The sequence below is a fragment of the Dromaius novaehollandiae genome, chromosome 7 (assembly GCF_036370855.1).
Source record: "Dromaius novaehollandiae isolate bDroNov1 chromosome 7, bDroNov1.hap1, whole genome shotgun sequence".
In the NCBI taxonomy this organism is placed as follows: domain Eukaryota; kingdom Metazoa; phylum Chordata; class Aves; order Casuariiformes; family Dromaiidae; genus Dromaius; species Dromaius novaehollandiae.
In genome coordinates this window covers 13,992,411-14,016,129 of record NC_088104.1, presented here as the reverse complement: position 1 = coordinate 14,016,129, position 23,719 = coordinate 13,992,411, and the positions used below count along the sequence as shown (strand labels likewise).

At 39.5% G+C, this 23,719-nt stretch overlaps 1 protein-coding gene across 1 annotated transcript in view; it reads right to left on the bottom strand.

The window, feature by feature from the left end:
• The window catches only part of CLASP1 (cytoplasmic linker associated protein 1), a 196,169-nt gene that overhangs the window by 39,833 nt on the left and 132,617 nt on the right, over nt 1-23,719 (bottom strand). Inside the window, exons 24-32 of the mRNA XM_026118450.2 lie at nt 23,572-23,634; nt 19,448-19,551; nt 16,972-16,995; nt 15,803-16,047; nt 12,144-12,207; nt 10,639-10,641; nt 10,232-10,395; nt 9,256-9,334; nt 7,828-7,971 (exon numbers count right to left, since the gene is read on the bottom strand). Of these exons, the coding sequence (XP_025974235.1) occupies nt 7,828-7,971; nt 9,256-9,334; nt 10,232-10,395; nt 10,639-10,641; nt 12,144-12,207; nt 15,803-16,047; nt 16,972-16,995; nt 19,448-19,551; nt 23,572-23,634 (890 nt within the window). The remainder of the gene's footprint in view (nt 1-7,827; nt 7,972-9,255; nt 9,335-10,231; nt 10,396-10,638; nt 10,642-12,143; nt 12,208-15,802; nt 16,048-16,971; nt 16,996-19,447; nt 19,552-23,571; nt 23,635-23,719) is intronic.

The following is a 23,719-nucleotide window of genomic DNA, read 5'->3' as shown; positions in this document are numbered from 1 at the left end:
ACAAAGCACAGATTTCAACTAAATCATCTAAACAGTATATATATGCAATCGTTTTGCACAATACAGTTTTAATCAGTCACTTGCGTATTTTCAGGTAACTAAGAAGCATTAATATTTCACATAACCATTCCTTTCAGCAGAGGGCAGCACTGGCTTGAAATTACTCAGCCACAGTTGGGCTTACCCATCTTCCCTTAGCCCTTCTGCAGTGCTTCACTCTGGCAACCTACCAATTACCTCCATGGCCATTTGGAAAATCCTGCTGAGATGCAGGGCCTAGGTGAAGTGCTGCACTGAGATGGCCATAGGGCTTGCGTCCAGCCAGCCAGAAGCACTGGAAGAGGAGCTTGCATCTGCTTATATCTATCTGTGCATACATGTCTCTTGGCATGTTCAGGGGAAATAAAAATCAAGAACATGCAAACTCCTGAGTCCAGCCCAACCATCACCCTAACAGGCCTACACTCTCTACAAATGCCTTTTATACTGGGATCGATCTGGGGAAGCTACACACTAACGTCTATTCAGTTTTGACAAATATAATCATACTGTATATGAATTATTCATTTCACCATCCAGTCTAAGGCAAATGCGTTTTTAACAATGCAGGACATACCAGGACAGAGAAACACTCTCTCATGTCCCTTTAGTGACACTAAAGGGCAGATAAAACACAAATCCTGTGAGACTGGGAAGAAGCAGCGGCACATTAGCAGCTGGTATTAGCATACGTATTGGCAGAGGGCAATACTTCGACAACCTTCTCTGATGAGCATAGCTGATATTGAGAATTAACTCATATCTACCTAGAGTGCTTGCAGGTTCTAAACAAGGGTCATTTAAGTGTACTTTCCAGCAAACAATTAAGCTTTAGCTTGGCACAGAGCTAACAAACTATCTGCCAAACCGAATCTCCCACTTGCTCCCTTTTCGGGTCTAGAATCAGATGATTACAGACATCCACATTAGTGATAGGGTAGCATGAATCACAATGGCTTCATCAGTTCATAATTCAAGCACGTTAGCTTGATTTCAAGTTTTTAAATACATAGTTTTCCCAGAAGATTTCTAACAGACTATTCTGTTTACATCCATATCCTGAAAAGGAAGAATTTGTTTTAACAGATTTACATACAGAATTCACATACAGATTAAATTCACATTGTCATTGTGTTTTATACAGCACACCCTTAATATAGCATAAAAGGTTTTATAAGTCATGGACGGTAGCATGACATGTCAAAGTGTGACTATATTGTGAATGGCATCTCAAACAAGTGCCAGCAAAAACTATACAGCACCGAATCATCACATACTTCGATTACAGCTCTGTAATAGATTAAAACTCCTCAAGTATGTTGGTCTTTTGTCACCTGGCCATAGCAAAGACTATAGCAGAAAAAGATTCGTTATTTCCAGGAGATCCACACATTACTCTCAGAAGTCAAGCAGATGAAGGCTACTCCAAATAACTTTGCTCCACACAAAAAGGTAACTCCTCCAGAAATAGAGCCCCCCCCCAATATTTTATTTTTTATTTTATTTAGGACTAGCAACAAAGATTATATTCTACTGACAACTGAGAAACTCTTATGATAAGCCTGGCACGATGCAGGTCTGAATTCTGAGGGGAAATTCCCATGTATAAGCTAAGAAGAGTTTCTGAAGGTGGTTTGTAATAAAAACATGCACTTCAACCTGCACGGAAGTTTGACGTGCTAGAATAAGTATGGCAAACTTATCCATCACTGTGTAGAGAAAGCAGCCAATCATCCATTTATTTGATGATTCTACAATGCATCGCGTAAACCTCTAGTCCTCATATTAAAACATGATGCGTCACCTCTACCTATATAGGTGGTGTGTATTTATATACATGGCATGTACAAACATACTATGCACAAATACATAATATAAGAATGAGCGCACATGCTCTGTGAAACAATTCCTTATCTCATATTAGCATTAGCTCTTAGTTTCAAGCAAACAGAAAATGCAACTGCTTGTATGACAAACTGCTTTCAACACAAAGGAGTCTAGAAGGCTGTATAAATCGGAGAGCCATTTTAAGGAAACCTACCCATGAGACCATGTTACCCAACAAGCATGTGATGATTTTTCTGGCCACTACTGTTCAGAAAAGCTATTTTTCTTACACTGCATACACTAAAAATATTTGTGCTTTCATAGCTCTGTAGCTTCAAATTCAAAACAAACAGAAAATGACAGCTACTATTTTGGAAACACAGCTAGGAGGACACTGAAACCTTTTTGTTCTAGTAGCATTAAAGCAAGTAATTATTGAAATCCATCAAGCACCATTTTTGATGAATTACACTATTTTTCCTAACAATGATTATGTTAAAATCCCTGAAAGTAGTTCCTCTTGGCATTTAGTTCTGGTCTGACTTCTTTAAGAATATCCTTTTGCTAAGCAGCTGAACTCAGCAGTGTGGACATACTGCTATTTGAGATTCTGTAAGGTTGAGATGAAATCCTAAGGCCCGATTCTCTGTTAACTTGGCTCTTCATGGAGGCAATCAGACATGTAAATTTTGCATAGGAACATTACAAGAAAGCTAGAGAACCCTCAGGTCCAGAAAGGCAAGGCCTGACCTACTGAGGAATATTAAAACAATGTGCCATTAAAAGTATTTCTGCAAATGTCCTCTCTGCTGCTGCTACTCTGAAAGAACATGACCAGCACTAGTTGTTGCCCAACAGTATTAAGGACGAATGATGCCATTTCAGCTCACTAAGAGTCTTCAGGAGTCCATTTTCAGCTCAACTTCTATGTCACAGAATTGCTCAAACCAGCCTGACTCCAACCAGAAAATTACAAAGTTCCAGGAGAGATTTCAGAGGTCTCAGTTGACACCACACTACAAAGGAGTCTAATTTCATTTCCTTAGCAGCATTTGCTTTCCTGTCTATCATGGGTCCTGGTATAGGCATTGCAGCAATATTTTAGCCAAACTTTCTTCAGGCTTTAGATATCATTTCCTTATCAAAGTGAAAACATCAGTATTTCTTGAAACATGGCATCCAGGATTGCTATTAAAAACAAACAAACAAACAAAAAACCCACAAAAAACAAAACAACCCTCCTTGGCTGTTCGAGAACATGAATCTGGTGGCCTACAGTGTTGTCTTTTTCCTTTTTCTAGTGTAATTCAAAACAGTTTCCTGATAAATCAGTTTTGAAAGCAACCGTGAACTGCTGACCCCAGACATGGTTTTCTTTGGATAACTCTAGACTTCACCCACAAACCAGTGACAATCCAAGGAGGGCACTATTTAGGACAGGGAGTCCAAGGGGGACCTCACCGTGATGTAAATCCAAGCAATACAAACGCTTGCTTGGGCTTTTGGATTCATTGCAACGGCTCTAGCATCTTACCAAGTCCCATTCATTGTCTATGCTTGAGGGCAGCTTGGTCGAAACACAGTTTAGAAGTGGGATAGTTGAAAGAAGAGTTTTCCTAGTTACATAAGTGGAAGGCAGAATATGATGCCATGCACGGGACACGAGGTTGCCCATAATAGGTAAAAATAAGTTCAGCCTTGTAAAATAAAACTCCCATATGTGTTTTATCAACAGAGAAGTCAGGCAGGACATTTGGCACAGAAGAAAAAATTACTTCTTCCCTGAGATCGGGCCAAATCACAATCACGCAATACAGATCTGTCACTGTTAAGACCAGAGCTTGGCTGATTACCAAGACAGTGGGCAGCATCACTGGCTCCTCACCTTGAGGAGCCTTGTTCCCTTTCAACCTGTACACAAACTCCTTCTAAGTGCTAAGATCCCAGGCGCCCTTAGAGATGACTCCACCCCTTTCTTAGTGCTGTTCACTCATGTTTAATAAAATTTTCCGTTCCCCTTAGCCTTGGGCACAAGGCTTCTTAAGGCTTTGGCCAGAGTTGAATTAGAAATCTCATTTTAATTTCCATTCTCAAGCTGATGGCTCTTCACCAAGATCAGAGTATTTTCCCACACAGAGCCCAATCCATCCTGTCATCCAAAATTAATGGGAGTTTTGCCTACATAAGGATTGCACAATAACTTTGCTGACAATATTAGTGATAACAGTGAAGTTACTGACTTAATATCCTCAACACCAGTCATCTATTTGCATTATCATCTTGTGTTACTCTTCTGTGCAGTAATAACTGGCTTTTGTAGAATGATTTCATCAAATCTGAAACATTTTCAAAAAAATCAGAATTGACACCCTGTGATAGAAAGAAATAAACCAAGGCAGAGGAAAGTGAAGTGACTCACACTTAGTTAACTTAGGTTAAACACTAATACAATCAAAACTGGAGTTCTTAAATCGTGATTTGTGCTCTGTTCATTGATGTACGTATCATGCACGTCGTTGCTTGGCGAATCAGCAACAAATTGGCTGTATGTGCATAAATCACCAACACATGCTCTCACATACATCATTCATTGCACCTGAAGTCAAAATTTGAACCACGTCCCATATAATTATCTATACAATGAAGCATGATCTGTTTCTACCTAAAGGCTTTTGTTAAACACAGAGGCCAAACGCCTTTCACCTTTCTTCTAGCACTGTTTCCAGGAAGTAAATCTTAAGAGTATTTACCTTGCATTTAAGTTAAGTGTTAACCATCTTTAAAACAAGAAAAAATATTTACCCATAACACTCTGCAGTTCACTATTTTAAAAATAAAGCATGACAATAATTTTCACTATACATAATTTACTGCCACTGTCAACAATTTAAATGGGTTCTGCCCCGAGACATTGAGATATCTGTCAATTACTCAGCGATGTCAACTGAACGTTCCTTAAAGTACATCATGTCTTTTTTTTAATACACGAAAGTGATAACAGAGCTTATATTTAGCCATAGATGTCATTCCATGCTAAAACAAACTCTTTTATGCACAACAGCAATTTCTTAGGCTAAGTTTATTCCTGATTTCAATGGCTATTAAATATGATCTGCAGTCCAAGTCCAATGGCAGACAGGTTAAGCATGATCATCACTCATGCTTAAGTCATCATCGTATGAGTGTACTGAGTTTAATACAGGATGTATCATTGTTTGAAAAAGCTCTTTGGATTAGATGTCACCTCAGGTTGCATTTTTCTCCAGTACCTTAATAACCACAGGGCTGGGACCTCCATGACCATCACATACAGTTAATAGTAACGGAAGGATCATCCCATTATTGACGGATAATATAATCCATTTCATGAGCAGATCCCTCTGCTACCATAGGATAAAATCTCTATAATTAATTGCCATGTGCACGTAACAGCCATGAGCATTCACCACTAGAACATTTATATTTTTAACTAATCAGCATGAACGTGCTTGTTTTACCCGTACCTGCTTTACAGAGGCAATATCCAGAGGGAACAGCATGACCATGACAAAGATTCACATTAAGGCAGCAGTCAATAGCAGATTTGTCAGGGGACTAAATTTGTTTTAAGAAAGAGTTCCTGCCTTCGCAGGCAGTTCAGCACTGGCATTTCTGTTCCACCAAGTCAGCTGCAGGGGTACAGGTGGACTGGACCATGCCACCAGGACTCTTCAGTACCAAAAAAAAGTTTGCTCCTGTCAACTCACAGGAGCAGCTGATGGCACTGATGGTCTCAACCCAGTCACTAGTGAGAAAGAACCACATTTAGCACATTTTACACTTGTTCCAGGCCTCTCCACCATTCTGACAAGTGCCTGGAGCATTTGAAGCCTGAATTATTTCTTCTCCCTCTCTCCCAGACCTTTAACTGCTCCCTCAGTTTTTAAGGTGGCAATGTTCACAGTTGCATCATCAGCTCTGTACTCTGAAAACCTCAGATCCTGAAGGTTATCAGCAGTAATACCTTCCAAGAGGAAAAAAAATCAGTTTCTGACCCTAAAGTTATACAAACAAATTTTTTTTTATATGAAAAACTAGTATCGGTTTTCCAGCTGATAGTCTCCAAAAATGTTTTTTTTCAATTGTGTTCTTCAGAACACTTACGTGTCAGGGCTGGCCCGTCATAATCTAGTTCGTTATTGCATAATGAATTTATTAGTCTGTTAACTACAGCCCTCACAGAGATAATGGCCAATGACTGCTTATAAATCCTCCGCCGCAATGTTTCTTCCAAAGCCGGTAGTTTGCACTATGTTCTTAATAAAATCATAGTACACCAACAGTAGGATGAAATAAAGATCACATGTGCACTTATTTTAGTAGCCTAAATTAGCCCAACTGTGGAATACCACACTTGAACCCTACCAGCACTAGAGGCAAATGCAGTAGTCACATTCATGTTTAATAAAAAGAAATTAGATTCAGTAATTTCTTATCAGCCCCAAGGCACTGTGACACTTGCCTGGGTACTGCTCAGGTGAAGTTTCCTGGCAGTTTTATCAGAGCTCGGCGAGTCTTGGAAACGGATAAAAGGACGGCCACTGCGCCCTGAACAGGCGCTCCCCACATCCCGCAGCTTCACAGCTAGCGGCCCGCGGCTCGGCTGCTGCGGAGAGATTCGGCGCCCAGTTTTGTGTGCAGCAATGACGACCCCTAATGGTGGAATGTTTCTTCTGCTGAGCAGCATGGAGATTCTGCTTTTTGCTTTCAGTATATATTTCTAGTTAAATAAGTCACAAAATTCTCACCTGCCAGAGTGAACAGCTTGGGGTTTACTTTGAACTGTAACAGAGAAGCAGTTTCTTTGCCTGCTATTTAATTCCAACTTTGTAAATAGAGCATCAAAATGGAAACGCATGATCCAGATTTAAGTCCAGAATTTAAAGTCACTCTTTTCAGAGACAGACTATCTTGTGGAAGCAAATTCTAGTCACACCGGTGTAAATAATTCCTGCAGAAAGTCTAAGAAGTGGATGAGACATTTTCCTCCAGATCGACCATACATATGCTGGAAAGCACACAACATACCCACAGGAACCTTCCTTGAAGTCTGACAGCCATCAGATATGGTGCAGTCGCAGCACCTTTCTTAGCCAGTGACCATTTCATCAAAGTCAAATAATCAACAAAAACAATTTTATTGGCAAAGTTATAAAATAGTGAAATCTTATTCTAGTATTAATTCAACATTTTAAATGTGTTTAGAGTATAGAAATCTCATAAAATTTTTACATTCTGAAATACTTCAGAGTTTTTAGTCCAAGTACTTCTCAAAACCCATAACATCTACTGGAATTTATTCCTATACTTGGGCTGGGAAAAGAAGGTAATTTTAAATTGTGTTACAGATGCCAGATACATGAAACAGTCTCACTTTTCTCTTGGGACAGATGAGTATCTGTTATTTGCTGCATTTTAGCTTACCTGACAAAGTTAACTGTATTATCTGTGCCTGACCTAAATGTGTCAGTTTTTTCCAAGCTGAGATAAACACAATGTTCTTTTAAAAGAAAGGAATTGAGAGTCCTTGGCAGCTTACTGATTTGTTTTCTTTCCTTTAAAAATACCGCATCGCAGAAGTTGTGCTAGATTTCATTTGAGTCTACAAAGCACCTACTCTTTACCTAAGTAAACAAAATACTACAGATATTTCCACACTGCTCAGTAACAAGTACCGTTTAAATCGTGTTCCCTTTTTGCATGTTAATAGCAGTTAAAGCCACACAGCTGAGTAGCTATAAAAAAAATGGGAAGAGTGCCTTTACTGAATTGATACTTTAGTTTGTATGGCAAGGTACGCAAAATTCTTTTTTAAAATTAGAATTTAACTACTGATTTTTTTTATTGTCTTTAAGACTGATTTTTTTTCCTTTTTTGGGGAAGAACAACAATTACTGCAAGTGCTCCAGCATTTTGGCTTACCTTTCTCACGTCTGAGCTCTTTGGTTCTGTTGTCCAAGTTATAATTCTAGATACAGCAAGTCTTGTCTCACTGGAGTTCACAAAGTCTGTTGGATCCATCTGTCTTGCCAGGGACTCAATATACTTCAGGATAGCAACTTTCACCTGAGAAGTGAGATTTGTCAGTCTGATGAACTGGCAAAACACTGAATTAGCCAATGATAAATTATATTTCTACAGATTTACAAGTTCCATGTACTGAGGGGAAAAAAACAATATGTAACAAGTCTCCATGTCATGTCTCAAAATCAAAAGCAACTTTCTACCCAGGATTAACTTTGTATAGTAACAGTCTGGAATGGTACATCAGAACTGGCTTGAAAAAAGTACGTCTGCTTGTGCATTTGCATAAGCAAATCAGCACTCCACCACACTGCCTGCACCAGTATCAAATGTTTTAACGTCTTATGGTCTCTCTTTTATATCCAGGGTTATTTCAGATGCCAAAATTTAGTTTCTGTTCTCAAAATAAATGTTGAGGCTAGAGTCTTCAAAGAGCTAAGATTTTGGAGATCAGACAGAAAACACTCCAGTTATTTGGCATCCTGTATATTCCTGCATGCCCATCACTGGAAGAGAAATGTGATGATCTACAGAGTTTTCAGTGTTTCTATAACCTTGATAAAGCAACCTCCTTAAGGACAGGCTGCATGACTGTATCCCCTTAAGAGGATTCAGTAACAGAACCCCAATGTTTTTCCTTCAAAACCTAAACACAAATCCTTTTCACTACGTCTATTCAGTATAACAAGCACTTGTGACTGTGTGCTTAGTGGCCCAGTTCCCCACTTGTCCAGGGTGAGGGCTCTGGTCCCTCCTGCCCTGTATAACCAGGTTTCTTCCCATCAAGATCACAGAGTTTTCCCCTTCTAAACTTCACTCTGATACTTTCCAGTGCACCCAAAGCCCAACTCTTACTGACTTGTGATGATTCACAGAGCAATATTTTTAAAGATATTTAAGTGTATTAAAATGGGGAGGGGAAGAGGAGTGTGTTGGGGGGTGTGGGGGGAGAGGAGATTTCAAAAGCACATTGATTGCTAACTCCTGATGAAGTCAAAAGCCTTATTGTAAATCCAACCAGGCATGTCTCTATAACTTGAGATGCTTAAAAAAATTAGCCTAGGTATTACTGGAGTCATTTCAGGAGATGAGAACAGAGTTACCATCATGTGCAGACTTTTGGAAATTATATTTCTTACAAAAATACGTAAACAACTGCAGAAATAAATCAAAGCTGCCAATGTACTTTCTATATTGTACCATACAGGTAATACAGGTATTTACAATCAGTTATCTTTTCATGAGTTCTGTACTTTAAAGCACATATGTCATTGCAAATTAAGAGCACCATGTTTATGCTTCATTGAAAAGGCTTTTGATACTGACCTTGAGGTTTGGTGTTTGGGTCTGATCTACAATAAACCTCATCAAAATGTTAAATTGTTGATCAAATGGAAAAGAATCCCTGTCCAAAGAAAACAAAAGGCAAAAATGTAATGCAACATGAACGATCAGGACTAATTTAATCTGATACATAAAAGTTCACATATGAGAGTTCAGCATCTATCATGACTTTTCTTTTTTTTTCTTTTTCTTTTTTTTTTTTTAAACGTCACATCCAAGGATCAGCTGATTATTGAATGAACACTGGCAAAAACTGCTAAGTCAATATACCTATACTTCTCCTGCTTTTGTTATACCGCTCCACCCTTTTTTCACTTCAGGCTGTTCTTTGTTCCCTTATTTATAGTAGCACACCAGTTTATCTTTTCCCCAGACTTCATAAATTGTTTTGATTTCTCTTATTTCCTCCTCTTTTACCTCATTTGCTCTTGAGACATTTTTCCCCTCCTAAAATTCTATAATTTTTCGGATCAGCTACACTTTATTATGAAGATGTCCTATACCAGACATTCTTAGGAAAGAACATGAACTACAGAATTGAACAGGTATGCAAGGACACAGCAGCATTCAAGATCTTTTCCTTACATTACCCGTATTTGCTGTTTAAACACATTTAAGACATGTAAGACATGCTTTGATACAAAGCACCAATCACTTTTTGAACACCACAAATGATCATTTATGAGTCAAGTAAAGAAAATTGAAGTAAAAAACCCTTTTTCCTACATGGATAACTTTAGAGAACATCTAAAATGTAAAACTGATTAACTTTGTTAACTCAAGCTTTGGATTTCAATACTTTAAATACTGTGATGTGATTTTGTTCTCATTTATACTGGTATTTGGTAGGATCCTTCCCTCAAAATGTATGGCACTCCTGGGTTTCTAAGATGTACGTTAGGTGTCTTCTTGTAATCCTGAGAAAACCTATATAATTTTTGCCATCCGAGTACTCTACCTTGTGACATCCAGAGCTTTTTGAACTTTTGCCTGCACAGACCCCAGCAGATCTGCTCCCATTTTCTTCAGCAACTGTGTCAGGAGAACAAAAAGCCAGTCCTGCAAGTCATCTTTATGAATGATGATGAAATCAACCAGGGTTTCCAGAAACATGCTGAAGACCTATAAACAAAAAGTGTGTCACAAAAAGACAGACAAGGCTATAAATAGATTTCTAAATACCCCTCCCCCCACCCCCATTATTTGAGTTTCATGATGACTTTGTTATAGACAGTTTCATGAATGAATGGTTTTAGTGACCACATTGCTCTGGGAAAAAATATTCACAAACAATACACATTTAGAATGTGCTGTATTAAAATACCACATTAAACAAATGAAAGAAGAGGGGAAGAACGCACTTACTCTCTGTTGTGAATTCCACCGCAAAGCAGGCCATGCAACAAAACAAACCACTCATTAGCACACAGTGATCAAACCCGATCGTTCAGATGCAGTTTGTCAACAGATAAAAGATGCATTCATGGAAAGTTTACATTTTCTTAAAATAAAATCTCTTAGAATTATTTAAAACATGATATACGTTGGATCAGATCCAGCATCCTCTCTCACGAAAGCAACGCCTTTAAAGTCAACAAGTCAGGAGAGCTGGATTGCTTTCTACAGTTGCATGCAATCTTTGTGTTTTTTCCCTGTCTCACTCCTCAATTTATTCCAACTTCTGAGATCCCAGTCCCACATCATCCCAAACACAAGAGTTCAGCAAGGACAGAAGACAGGAATAAACCATACTTTTCTGAAAGACTAAATTCTGACCTCAGCTATGCTATAACAATTTAGTGATTGAGAATTACAGTTGTCCAACATCACAACTAATGCATTTCTAGTGATAATTCCATAAAAGCAATGAAGATGACAGATCAGCAGTGCCACAGAGAACATAATTTCCATGACACAGACTGAACTTTGAGAACCAAAAACTGAAGACTTTACAGATATGAACTGCCACACTAGATCAAATCTGTGGTCCAGTTGGTCCAGATTAGCTATGGCCAAAAATGCACTGAAGTAGGTCTGTGAAAGGCAGCTATAAAATAATCCGTCTGCTGAGGGAATTTGCACCTGACAATCATTTGTTAGAACTGGTTTACCAAGTAGCCTGAGGCACAAATATTTATGCGATGACTCCTTTTTAAAACTGTATTTAACGTAACAGATGTTTTCATCCAGTTATTACTGGTTCTCATAAAAAAGGACCAGCAAGCTTCCTCAGGAAGGAATACAAAACTCCCTTTTCCCACATCTTCCTGATGCTGCTTACCTTCCAACAGGAGAAGAGTGCTGAACCTGAAAGTACCTATAGGTCCAGCCTCCCCTCTCCTCAAGCCTCCCATTCCTCCCTGCTTCTTTTTAGAAGACGCATGTAAATTCATGTCATGGCCTTCAACTTCAAAGGACAATGTTATAAAGAAGGCAAAGTATTTATATTACTGACATTGTTTAAATTTTTTGAAAAGATCCAGAACAACATGTTGGTGAGATTCCATAAATCTCCCTGGTGTATCTAAACTCCAATGAACATAATGCCAGCTACGACTCATTACCCTTCAGGAACCTCACTCTGTTGTGCATCACCGAGAAACTCCCTAGAGAAGTACAGACAAATCTGAACGCATTGCTCCAGAAGCTAACTTCTCAAAGGCAGCAAGTTCTCTGGGAAGCACGGAGCAACCAAGTCCCACCCTGTAAGACATATCCCTTCAGCATAAAGCAGACAGTCATGAGATTTATAAATGCCAGTTTCCCCCAGCAGATGGCAGGGAGAGAAATACAAACCATTCATTTTGGAACAACATCAAATGTGCACATATGGTAACGTAAGAGAAGGAGCCAAGCCTTTGTGATCTTACCTTGCTGTGAGGGTCAGCAAACATGCGAGTAAATATTTCGCATAGCCTTTTTAACTCGACTCGGCTAAAATACATAATAAAACATGATGTTAATGCCAAAACTAGTTGCAGCAAGAAAGCTAACAGTAACAACTGAAAAAGATTTCATCATCTTAATTTAAAGGTTCAGTCACACTTCTGAAAATTCTCTATCTAGACAAAGCTGTATTTGGCATTCCAGCTTAGCTGCTAAGAACACCAAGCATAGGTTAAGAAATCTAATAAACGTGTTTTAAAAACAAAATCAGGCACCTCTATTTCCTGCTGCTAGATTGCAGAAGACAACCTAAAATGTGTGTGTTCAGGAGGTACTTACTTTCTGCCTATATCAAGGCTGCCAGTTCACTGAAACATTTCCCTTTTAGAGCCCAGGAATAGATTTCTCAGTCTCCTTTGTGCCAGGGAATTCAATTTTCAAGAACAAAGAGAACCCCTATGCTGTTCGGGTAGATACTAATCATAAATATTTTGGTCTCTAAATTATCTGTAGCTCCAGTGAAATCACTCTAGAATCACACAGTATGAACAGACACCAGAACTGACTCAGAGGAACAGAGAAGACACACTGAGGTGTGTGTGTGTATATATCTACACACACACGCATATATATATATAGAGAGAGAGAGAGATGATAGATCAATGAGCAGGCAAGCTAATAAGTCAGAAGAACCTAATAATGCCCTTTTTAGGCGAGAAAAAAAAGAGAATGCTCTATGGGTCCTTTTGATTCAAGTTCAATATCACATGAAATACAAAAATGTTTGGTGCCAAAGCTCAAAAAATACAGGGCCAAATATTACAATACTAGTTTTCCTGCAAGGCAAGCTGTCAAAGAAGGCAGAAGTTTTACCTGTTTACAGTCCAAATGAAAACAGAGCAAGATGACTGGGTAACTATGGATGGTATTAGGTGTTTTTCCCCAATTACTATAAAACCAGAGTGACTAGTGAAATGTATATTGATTCCTCAGAGAACAGTCATTTAGCTCTTGTTTTACATTAGTTCCATAATCTACTGGCATATGCATAACATTAAAATAAGCTTTAAAGAACAGGCCAGAATGTGTCAGTAGTCTAATTGTTCGACATTGTTAATTTGTTTATAAATAACATTGGGATGCTTTTTTTTCCTCCCCAAATAAACTTATTCATGAAAGGCTGATCAAATTTTAAAAGGGAGAGCACTGTCTTTGTGCCCTAAGAGTTGAGTGCAGACAAATAAAGTCTTTATAACAATGCCAAAGCAAGCTGACAGCTTCCTTCAGGATGGAGACTGTACTGTCTCAAAATGACTGCTCTGCAATGCTCTCCTGACTCAATGTCATTGCTCCTTTTTATTACTCTAATGGAATTTCTCTCTGGACAAGGGTTACATGAAGACAGTGAGTATAAGTGTCTCTCTTTTTAAAGACTTGCTGACCCAAGCTAAGAATGCATGTGCCAAACAAACAGGCACTAAAAGAACATTTCTTTAAGAGACTTGCTGGCCCTTCTTTTATTGAGAAGACCTGACTGGGGAGCCTTTACAGAGCTAGACCACAAGAAGCTGTATGAAACTGTGAAGATAGGCACGTATTGCACCGCTTTGGATGCTAACATCTTTCTGGATATATAATTCCCAACTAATATAGGATCGGACCTCTTTTACTTCAGAAGACTAAAGAAAACCTAGCCACATCGCCGCCTGCTATTCAACTTGTTATACCACAACAGAAGATGCTGGGTTTAATTAGAAGAAAAAAGACTTGCCCCTTAGACTAATAACCTTGATGATGTTCTACATGATACCGTGGGAACACACAGGATGATAGAATCTAATCATCAGAAGAAGCACCAGATCAACCCTAAACAAAGGTGGAAGCAGATAAGCAAACCAAAAAGAAATATAATCCAGAAAACTAAAAAGAGTACCAAATTAGAAAAGTAACTCTGCAGGGGCTTAACATTAAGACAGTGTAGATTCCGGGATGGGTTAATCTAGAATCAAAGCCAAGAAAACTTGCTAGCTTGAGGAACTAGCAACAGCCATACAGTTCAAATACTGCAACCAGCAGGAATGAAAACAGCAGCTTTTTTCTGCTGGCATTTCTGCTAACAGCTACTGATCTGGCTAAACAGTCCATCACCTGATCTTCTCAGCACTTCCTCCCTTGGAAATATCAGCAATATCATATGAAACTTTGGTTGCTATAATCCTCACACACCTTTGTAGCAAAGCTTCACCCAATATTTCCATGTAAGCATAAGGAGGTGCCAATAGAGTTTTTCCCAACAGTTGGTTAAAAAAAGGAAAAGAAAGCATTCCTGTGGGAAGTATCTTTTAAAATACTCATAAGTAGACCACATGAAAAGGCACCTCTGTGATCTAGGGGCTTTAACGATCATATTTAAAACTTGTAGGACTTCCCACTTAAGGGCTGCGTCACATCATGTGAAGTGCTTTTTTATGACAGGAAGAAAATAACCTTTCCAGCCCTGATCTCCAGCGATTTTCATTCTCCCTGATAACAAGAAGCATCAAAAGTTTTCAGCAAATGAGAAGATCTTTTAAAATGAAAATAGTTACACAAATCCAAGTAGGCAGATTGCTAACCATACAACAGCCACTTATAAACTTAGCCATAATTTAAGTTCATAATATTTATAACAGGAAAATAAAATGCTGCAGCGATTTGTGAATGTTACCTCCAAAGGAGCCGAAAGATAAATAGCTTGTTGCCAAAAACACTTCACCATAAACCAAGGGTGAAAAGCCCATTGCCTGAGAGTCAGATGACTTCAGTTACCATGACCTGTGGCCATACGAAGTTCCCACACAACTACTGGGTAATTCTAAGATCTGTTTTAATGTGTCACATGCCAAAGGTATTTGAAGGGTTTATTTGGCTTTCAACAAGGGGAAAAGGTCTGTCTCTCCTACCATAAACAAAGTTTCAGAGGTGGTACACCTACTTCATTGCCTTGAGAAATTTCCTTCCGCATTATAAACTACACTTTTAGAAGACTCAAATTTCTCCTATAGGATTTTTAAAGAGTTACAAATAACTATACCTGATGTGTTCACAAAGAGCCACAAGTAATTATACCTAAGACTACCTTCATAAAGAATCAAAGTATACCTAATACTACACAAAGAGCATCATTTGATCTTATCTTTGAAGCACACACACCTTGAGCAGTTTTAGAATAAATGCAGTGAGTGTTTGCTTCACCAAATACGTTACTGGAGAAAAAAAGAATTTTAATGACGGCTTAAATATAGGCTATATGTAAAAATGGTACCGCCCTCTGAATGCATTTACATTACCATCATTGAGAAAAATCTCACTGTGCTGCCACAAGCACCTACCATCAGAGGACTTGAGGAGACAGAGAAAGGCTCAGAGAAGCAAGCGTTCTTGATTGGGTTCTGTCTGCATCACTACTACAAATTTAACAGAAGTGATACTGCTGCCATAGCAGAAATTTTTCTACTAATTAAATAAAGCCCTACATTGTGGAGACAGAGCCTTCAAGGCTGTGAGAGGTACCATTTGTTTGCATAAGGCAAGTAAAAATTAGTGACTATAGTCAGAAGTCAGCCCCCATGAATGACCAAAACTACAAAGCTAGGAAGGTCACCTCAGTGTCCGCTGGCTTTTCAGTAAGTTCTGAAGACCTATGAGCCCCTCTTTTCTTTCAGACCAGTTGGAGCTGGCACAGTGGTTCAAGACCTCTGCTACATCTTCAGTCTGTCGCAGGTAGTGTGGAATGCCCCCGTTCCTGGAGCCATAGGAGCGCTCGGAGCAAGCGCTTGATGCGTCACTATTAGCGTCATCATCGGAGTACATCCCATAGGGTTCATATCTTCTTCTCACAGGCTTTTTCTGGAAGAGGGGAAACCCAACTTAGTAAATCATATATACTTACATCAATGCCAAAAGAAAAATGCTCTATCTGTAATCAGTAAAAAAGCAAGACTAATGCTATTGTTATAGTGACTTTAAGTGTGTTAAGGACATCAGCAAGAACTGCCTGCTTACCTTACCCATTAGAGCAAGACAGATCCCATTGACTTCAATGAAAATACTCGAGTGACTAAGGGGCCTGCCCCCCAGCATATAAGCAAGATACTTATGCCCAATGGAATGAGCGACAGATAATGAGATCATATGTTGCTTTATTGTTTAAAAAAAATGGGCAATACCTCAGTTACAGACACTGTGACAATACAACTTTCATTTCAAGAAAAAATAAAAAAGATAAGGAAGAAAGAGCTGAAGGACTGTGCTGGCATGCACAGTTGCTTTGTTACTGCTAATGAAGTGACTAGATTTTCACTGGGATACATAAGAGAACGATTTCTGTTAGTTTGGACTAGAATTTTTCCAGAGGCTAAGGGAACTGAGTACTCAAATCCCACTTATGTGCATAGCATGGTATTAGAGGACCTAATTCCCACAGGTGCTGCTTTGACAACCCTGACCCTAACAGAAGAGATACTAGAACAATAATGATGATGGTAAGCCAAACTGTGTACTATGGAGTAAACTCTTAAGTGAACCTTAATAGAATAGCTGATAATACAATGTATCAGAAAAAATTGCCTATATTCTTAAGTGTTCCCTACAGCATTCCTTCCTCAGTGTCAGTCCTGCAGTTCTTGGACTTGTCAAGCCAGCAGAGTTTTGCTTCCACTAGGACTGCAGGATTGAAGCATAGAAATCAACTCAAGTGCAGTATCATGGGGGATAGCAACAGGGCAGGGCAAGTTGGAAAATAGAAATAAAAAGTCAAGAAAGCACTAGTACCTTGCTCCTGGAGTCTCCTAACAGCTGTAGGCAGGAAAATATTGAAGGGTGGGAAAAAGCATAGAGAATTATGTCAGAAGCTTATGTAGGGTTTGTTTTTGCAACAAAAACGTATAGCAAATGCGTCTTAGCAAACTCAAAAAAACAACAAAAAAAACACAGTTTATGCAAAATAAAAGTGGGTATAATAACGCCTGGCTTTATTTTCTAATTGCTGCACTGTTTGCATACCCTAGCCTAGGCACAATTTCTATTAGAGAGACTGAAAGTGAGATTGTTAGCAAGGTCCTGATGACAGATCTAGATACATCTCCTCTCTGCTTTACTTTTCAAAAATATTGCTCTGGAAGATACAAAGTCTTGGTAATCATTTCCCTCCCCTTCCACCCTCCAACACACACACATTATCAGTGACTTTAGAGTCTTGGAAAGAAGCTCTGATGTCAGGAAACTGCTATCTACAGCACAGCACGTTTAACCAACTTCACTTAACCAAGGTCTCTTTCAACCTACAGTTCTTGCACTAAACTGCTTTTTGAAGCTTAACTTCAAGGTCACCTGGCTGGCACCCCTGAATTAAAGCCGTTAATACCAAAGTTTCCAACAGCCTTTGAGCTCTTCTGACAGATCTGAGCACTGATTCCCAGCACAGGCAGCATGTTTTTAGGCCAAATCCAGCCCTCAAATAGTAGTGGCTCCAATGGGAATTGTACACACAGAGCAGAGGTCGCAAAATGACCTGCTGGGTTTTGTTTAAACTTGAGTACTTGGCTGAAGCCATCTTTGGAGAAGTTCTTTTCATTTTGTATTATGTGGCAGAGAATACCCGTCTGAATACAAGGCTGCTGGATAAAAGCTGGCATCGCACTGCCCTTCCAAAGGGAGCCTGAACCAAGCCTGTAAATTACCACTGTGAGAAGACAACTAAGAAAAAAGGGTAAAACAGGGCGGTGGGAAAGAAGGGGACAACAAGATGAAGTTGCCGCCCCCCCCCCCCCCCCTTAAAGCCATAGAAATTCAGACTGATCAAACTAGGTAACAGCACTACCATTTAACGTTCCAGGGTGTTCAGTTAAAAAGAGTGGAACAATTAAAGGGAACTCCCAAAGTCTAGCTGAAGACTAAGTCACAGCCAAACAGATCTCAAGGGATCAGCAAACACTGTGACTCTCTCCCTCAATAACCAGTATCAGCAACAGCCCACCTTCAGGCATACAGCCCGATTTCATTTACACTCGCAGCCCATTACCTACGGTTACACCATGAACTGCTTTGGTGGCAAATCTGAGCAGCTGAGGGCTGATTGATTCGTAAGCCACTGGATCTGGCTCACGAAAACTTATTTAGGCCAATAAATTCAACACCACCAACTATTTTCTACTGTCCTGTTTCTCTATTATTCACAACTACCTTTATGTTTCTATGGAAAGTAGATTAAAAACCCCACTTCTCTAGGAGTATTTTAATGACACTCTAGATATGGAGGTGACACAAGCTGGATGATAACCAAATACAAAGGCAAATGATGTTAGTTGTCCTTACAGTGAACTGGGAAACGGGGGAAAAAAGTCCATCACAAACTCTCTGGGGACACGGGTCATTCTTAATAAAGAAAAAGGAGATCTCTGCCTCAGATACATCAGGAAATCCCCTCCTTGTTCCAACAGCTCAGGGCAAGAGCTGGAGAAAACACGGGGTACGCTGCGACCCAGATAAAGCTGTAGAACAATTGCTCTTGCCTCTATACCCCCAAGCCCAAATCCCAAGGTAAATGCAAAGGCCTGTGCTGATACTTATCTTCTGCAGAGCAGAAGATACTTTCTGGATTCTGCCCAAGAGATTTTTATAGTACAGTAAGATTATGTAGTACAAAAAAATTGAAAAGTGACAATGAATTTAACTGGAAATGCACCTAACATTTCAAAAATACTAGCAGCACACTAAACAATGCATTTCAGTCTAACTGCATGAGATGGGACCAACTAGAGGCAAGCCAAGCTAAGAGCTGATCCAAATATCCAGCCAGGTACAAATAACACAGGATAGAAATTGGGGAAATCCTCAGTTCTTCTGAAGACCTGATCAGGAACAGACACTAACAGAGAACAGAGGATGTTTTTTCTGACGAAATCCTCATGCCGTTTAATGGAACTGATGGAGGTCCCTCACGCTGCCGCGTGCAGCCTCTGACAGCCCGGCGAAAGACCAACAGCAGATTCAACCCATCCCACAGCTCTAGTGCCCAGCCACGTCGGTCTGTTTGATAACAACCGCGGAGAGCTCGCGCAGAATAAAGAGACAAACGTTGCTGCCAATATGCCCCAAACACAAAATAACAAATGTTAACTGAACTAACGATGCAGCATCAGACACCGGCACAATTAGAACAAAGCTATTAAGAAAGAGGAGAACGTACGTACAGGTAACTTTAAGCCACTTTCCGGGGTCGGAAGCATTTTGCATTTTTCCCTCTTACCAGTGCATCGGCCACGGCAGCCTCCAGATCTGTGCTTGTGCTCAGGACTCGCATGGCATTCACGGAAGCAGGCATCCTGCCTGGCTGTCCGAGCCCAAACCGGTCTGCACAAAAGACAGTGAAAGGGACTGTTAAGCAAATTCACATTCCCCTGGAATCCTAATCAGGTGTCTGAGCCGGACTCCCCAAAGCTTCTGGGAACTCTCAGCGCTTTTTCATTAAAGCCCCTTTTATCCACAGCTCTAGAGAGGTTGCCATTAGAGTAAGAAATAAACTACTGTTGTCTGTTGGGCCCCAGAGACAATTTTGGATCCTCAGGACATCTTTTTTTTTTTTTCTTTTTAAGCTGGGAAGAAGGGTATTTATTTTGAGTTTCTCTTTTTAAATAGAAGCTATTTCAAATTTTGATTTTAATGTCAGAGGCAGATATGCAGGCCACAATCTGGCACTCTCAGAAATCAGCAGTAAAATTTGCATTAACTTCAGAGAGACAGACTCATGCCCACAGTGTCAGAACATGCTCACACTCGAGCGCCGACCCATCCTGCAGCTCTCTCTCAAAGATGTGAGATTAGAAACAAAGATTAGCCTATTTTATGTTTCAAGGCTTGATTAACCAGCAGAGTATCATCCTACGCCCCAAAGAATAAAAATCAGAATGTTTATTATTTGCTTGTAAAGTGGTTCCAATTTTCGTTTTACTACAGTTTTTAGAAGCATTTTAAATGTACAGTGGACTGAAACACAGCTTACAAGCTATATGATAAATAAAAACGGGTATTTTTTGATCAAACGGTATCATCTTTCTGCCCTCGAATTTGATGGCAAAGCTCTGAATGACATCAAAACAACAGGGTTGGGTCCAAAATGCCATTTACTTTCCTGATATTAATTGACTTGCTTTATAATTTGCCCCAACTCTGCCAAAAAGTTACTGAAATGAGTTTCCTTGGGCAAAAGCCAAGTTCATAAAATCAGCACTAGCAGGAAAACAGATTCGGCAAGTTGAGTACCATGGGCCAAGCTCTGGCAGCAATTTTTCTAGATGAGGAGTAGATCAAATGTAGTGCACTGGGGTCCTGGCTCCAGTTTCAAACCAGAAAGAGACTGGTTTTGGCCTTCCAAACCATTCTGAGCCCCAGAGGGCATTAGTTTTTGTTTCAATGTGGGCCCACCTTTGCTCAGGAGAGCCTGACAACCCAGCACTATCTCCCTGCACCTGCACCCATGGGTGCCACTAGGAGCTTTGCCAGCAACTTCAGCAGTGCATAAGCTGAATAAACCTATTTAAGAGACCTTCAGCTCATCCATATTGGATGTGGTGATCAAGCAGCAAAAGAGAGGGGTCAAGTCACCCAGGTCTCTTCTTAGTTCATCTGTATTTAATTTTATGAATGAAAAATACTGTTTTTTTAAAATATGCACCTGCATCATGGATTTCCACAAAACTGAGGTCAAATACTATATTCAGTAGTTTAATGTATACATTTTTAGAGGAAAAACTGTACTTAGAATAAAAGGGGTTTTTTTAAGCCTACTTCACTGAAAACCCTCTTAGGCATTTAGCTCACATTGACATGCATAATTTAAATCAGAGATTGAAGTTTGCCCAAATACTGTCCTATTTCAAAGCATTACCCAAGTCAGAGCAAGGATTAAGCTACTGAGGGGAAAATAGGGGAGGTTTGTTTGTTTTTTAACTAAAGTATTTTATTAAGAGGGAAAAACTGAAGACTAGCATTTGTCAGAAGAGAAGTGTTACTTATCAAAACTTACTATTCTTCAGATATGTAACCAGACCAGACATTTCCAATTTACAACAAAAGCACATTTTCTACAAAACACATTACATGGGGAGGGGGGAAACAAAAACAACAAAAAAAAGAAAACAAAGAAAAACCTCACAACTTCTGAGAACTACTGCCAAAAAGTAATCAAATCATGACAGTTCACAAAGAAATAAAAAGTTGTATGCGTTATTACTATCCCCTTTTTTAATGCACTCAGTTGGACAATTATAAATATTTAGCTGAAACAGCACTTCATCCCTAAAATGGAAAGATCTGTACACCCTTAATAGAAGCACAGAGGAGATGATATTGCATTAGGTCAGATCAAAACTGCGGACACAAGTTATGGAGATACATGCTACAAAGGTGTACAGAAGACACGGATTTTTTCCTAAGTGCAAATGATAACTGGTACAGTACAAGTGTAAGTGTTGAGACAAGTTCTGGTCTCAGATTTACATTTAAACCCAGCTAAGTTAGTGACATTATTCAAGTGTTACTGAGATCAGAAATTGGTGTTATAACTTTGAAATAACATAGTATCATAAAATACTACATACCATCATCTGCCTTTGTGTTAATTTAATATTACATTAGAAAAGGGAAGATAGTTTCTCTTGTTTTAATGAACAACAGAATGAAAGTAATTCAGTTGTAGATCAGTTTAAATACCCAGCATAAAGAAACATAAGGGAGCTTTTTTTAAACAAATTTGGGTAAGTATAACGTGGCATGCTGGCTTATATCTCTCTCTGTGGCTATCACAGGAATCTTTTCAAATACAGCTTTAAAGATCACCGAGAAAAGTAATACAAGTCACTCCAGGCTTCTCCCCCAGACACAGTTCTTGCACCCAAGTGCAGAAATTAGATGGGCATGCATCTTAAAAGAGGCCCAGGCAGAGCTGCAATTTGGTGCTGGGAAAACATTTGGCTCCAGGAATAACTACTGTAAGCAAGCCCAACACCACTGGCAAGGACTAAGGAGAGCCCAGTGTGCTCTGGCCACATTTCCTTGTCTTCCTGACTAGAGTCATTATGCTTGTACATACCCAGGGAAAAACCCCAACTAACATTTTTGGCTCAATTTTGCTATTTTTAGTGAAGTTTGGGCCTTCTTTAGGACAAAGATGACCGCATGTGATATAATTAGGCTTTGTACCAAATCACTGGAGCCAAGCACGTAATAAATTTCATAGCAAACTGAAGGGAAACACAAAGCTTAAGCTTAGATCTGCATTATAATTTTTTTTTAAATCTTATTTTTTTTTAAAATACTTCAAATTCAAATTGTTGCTTTTAAAATGCCAAAGATAGTCAAATCAGCTGGGTCATTTCTGCAGAGTCACTTCATAAGGGAAGCATTTTGAGCATTTTAGTTAAGCAACAGCCATTTAACTAGACTTGAGAGAAACAGAACATTTTTCACTCCCTACCTGAAGGGGGAATAGTTAAATAACTTTCAATATCACTCATTCCTTATGAGATTTTAGCCTCTGAGCAAATGCTGGAGCCCTCATTCATTTTCTACATCATCTTTGCTGCCTTCTAAGTTAAATTTCTATGGACTTAAAGCCTAGAAGCCCTCATTCATTTCTCAAGACTCCCAGTGTAATATTCTGATTTCAAAGGGAGTTGCAGGTACTCAGCAACTGAGAAATTCAACACAGGGCTGGGGAAGACGACAATTAGAATGTGCAGATTTTTCTCATTACATCTAAGCATTAATCTCCTGGTTTAAAGCTCAGCAAAATTAAGGGAATCGTTTTCCCAACTTCCATACGCTTTGGACAAGGCCTTCAGAATTATACAAAGGATGTCGGCAAACGTTATGCCCTGAAGTTCATTTTGAAAGGTCATTAGGTGTTTAATTTTTGCTGCTCTTCTGCATTTTGGACAGGATCCTGCACAGCACTTTCATTAACAGAGGCAGGAATCCAGGATACCTGGCAACAAGTGGGATCAGACCCACGGGGACCCAGTCCTAGGCACCAGGAACCACTACACTGCTAAGGAGGAAACACCAATAGAAGCTGCAAGTACTCTGCATCATTCGTGCTGCACAACTGATCCACTTTGCAGGAGAACTGAGAAAGCCCTGGATCACCCTTTGTTTAAACACTGCTCACAATATTCCTAAAATACATAAAATTAAAAACATTCAACAAACGAAATTCAAAACTAAAAGCCACGTTGAACAAACAGAACAAGAAGCCCCACAGCGGTGAGAAGCACATGCTTAAGTGCTGGCTGATGCATGTGACGGCAAATGTTAAAATGGTGTAAAACAAGACGACGTATAAGAAGCAGATTCATGCAGTTAGCACTTGTTCACCTGACTGCCCAACAGAATCAGCAGTGGAGAGAGCACTAGTGGACCTGGAATGACGTCGAGAAGCTGCAAGTAAAAGGAATGGCAACACCCACAGGATTAACACACATTTAACCCAAGACAGAAAATGCCACAATCCAAAGGGGATGCA